We start from the raw sequence: 1,514 nt of genomic DNA, 5'->3' as shown, positions 1-1,514 counted from the left end.
AAAATCTTGATCTTTGCTAACTCAGTAAATATCGGTCTCAAAATGGAAGGTTTGATTCAACAGCACTCTCTCGTTCAAAAATTCGTATCTTCCAGAATAACAGATGTAGCAATTTGAAATTTTCTAACTCTGTAGAAGGGCCTTTTACCCCTTTGTATCTCACTCAATTTGGGACAAAAAAATCGCTTTATTGACACAAATTGGAACAAATAATCTTCCATCAGTTGCTGCGTTAAGAGGCTTCATCCGGAAAGCCCCGCCCTGCGAAGAAACAGCAAGTGCAACTTTTAACGATTTGGTGGAAATCTTGCGTCACCTGTGCCAGACTGCAGCTCCAAAATTTTCCTCATCACCAGCGGAATGTCGTAGAGCAGCCTGCACTCGGATAAAGCTGCACCATGCGGCCCTAAATCCCCCAATTGTTCAACCGTTTCCATAAATTTTCCATAAAACCCTGGAAAACCCCACCTTTTGCATATACTGGCACGGTGTGGGCGCTGTGGTTGCTCCGCCCACTTTCCTCAGCGGCACACGACCCTGCAACACTATTCGTCAGCCAAAATCCCCCCAAAATTGATGTTATTGGACGTCAGTTTTCCGTGATAATCACGTCTATGTGACCTGTAATTCACCTGTAACAACGACTGAGGTGTTTTCAATATCGGCGTTCTCTATCACGTACTTGATGCCCTGCACGATGGGACTGTGTGGGTCTGCAATCGCATGCAAGTGACCGCCAAAAATGACCATAAGAAAGCTGGCTTCTGGAGGGTCCAGCAAACTGTTCAGAGTGGATTTTACCGTACTGAACAGTCCCGGATCCTGCCTCTCTTTGCCCAGTTGCGAAATATCGGCCAGCTCCTCCTGGTCTCTTGCTGCCTCTTTGGCTAGATTGAAATGGATCCGATTGATCTGCTGAAGGTGCAAGGCACTAGTGCGTGACGAAAGTGAAGAAGAATCTTTTTTCCAAGGAAAAAGTGTAACTTTTTCGGTATTAGCGTGGAACTGGCGGGGTTTTCTGCATGTCTGCTGTTGATGGCAAAAAGTTCACAGGTTGGGCTCAAAAGCCGGATTCTTGGGGGCTTTGAAAATAAAGCTACTGCAAATTTTAAAAATTTAGTACTGGAAAACCACTCGACAAAGCAAAGCACGTAACAACGTCCGATTGGACAAAACACTCTCTATATGGCTAGGGCGGATCCAAGGGGGGGGTCATGGGGGTAACGACCCCCCCCCCATTGAATTCTCTATCGAACGGTGCCAAAACGAATTATCTGGCTCGAATGGTTCTTGAGAAACTTCGAAAAAAGCAGCGTCATGTTCAAGAGGATTTTGCAACTCATCAAAAAACCACGCAAATCTAAAACTTCCTGAATTCAAGCCTTTTTTTGAGAAAACTGCCAACATTTCTCCATCCAGGGTTCACTTTCTAAAAAGGCCATTTATTTCTCTCTAGAATGATGTACAAATGAGCGTTCTTGCTCATTTTGCCTCCGAGAAATGAGCAAAAATGG

General features: G+C 44.8%; 2 protein-coding genes across 3 annotated transcripts in view; both read right to left on the bottom strand.

The window, feature by feature from the left end:
• The window catches only part of LOC109542086 (equilibrative nucleoside transporter 1), a 42,772-nt gene that overhangs the window by 18,025 nt on the left and 23,233 nt on the right, over positions 1-1,514 (bottom strand). The gene's annotated exons all lie outside the window — the stretch shown is intronic.
• Positions 7-887, bottom strand: LOC109542052 (the record flags this gene model as incomplete). Of its 2 annotated transcripts, XM_019911100.2 has the most annotated exon segments (4): positions 7-261; positions 317-406; positions 469-537; positions 633-887. In XM_019911100.2, coding segments are annotated over 4 exon segments (443 nt in total), but the record flags the coding sequence as incomplete, so codon positions are not given.

This window comes from Dendroctonus ponderosae, unplaced genomic scaffold, assembly GCF_020466585.1.
Source record: "Dendroctonus ponderosae isolate FM_Combo_2020 unplaced genomic scaffold, Dpon_F_20191213v2 Dpon_F_20191213_5, whole genome shotgun sequence".
Classification (NCBI taxonomy): domain Eukaryota; kingdom Metazoa; phylum Arthropoda; class Insecta; order Coleoptera; family Curculionidae; genus Dendroctonus; species Dendroctonus ponderosae.
Note: the sequence above shows the minus strand (reverse complement) of the source record. Positions and strands in the feature narration are given on the sequence as shown.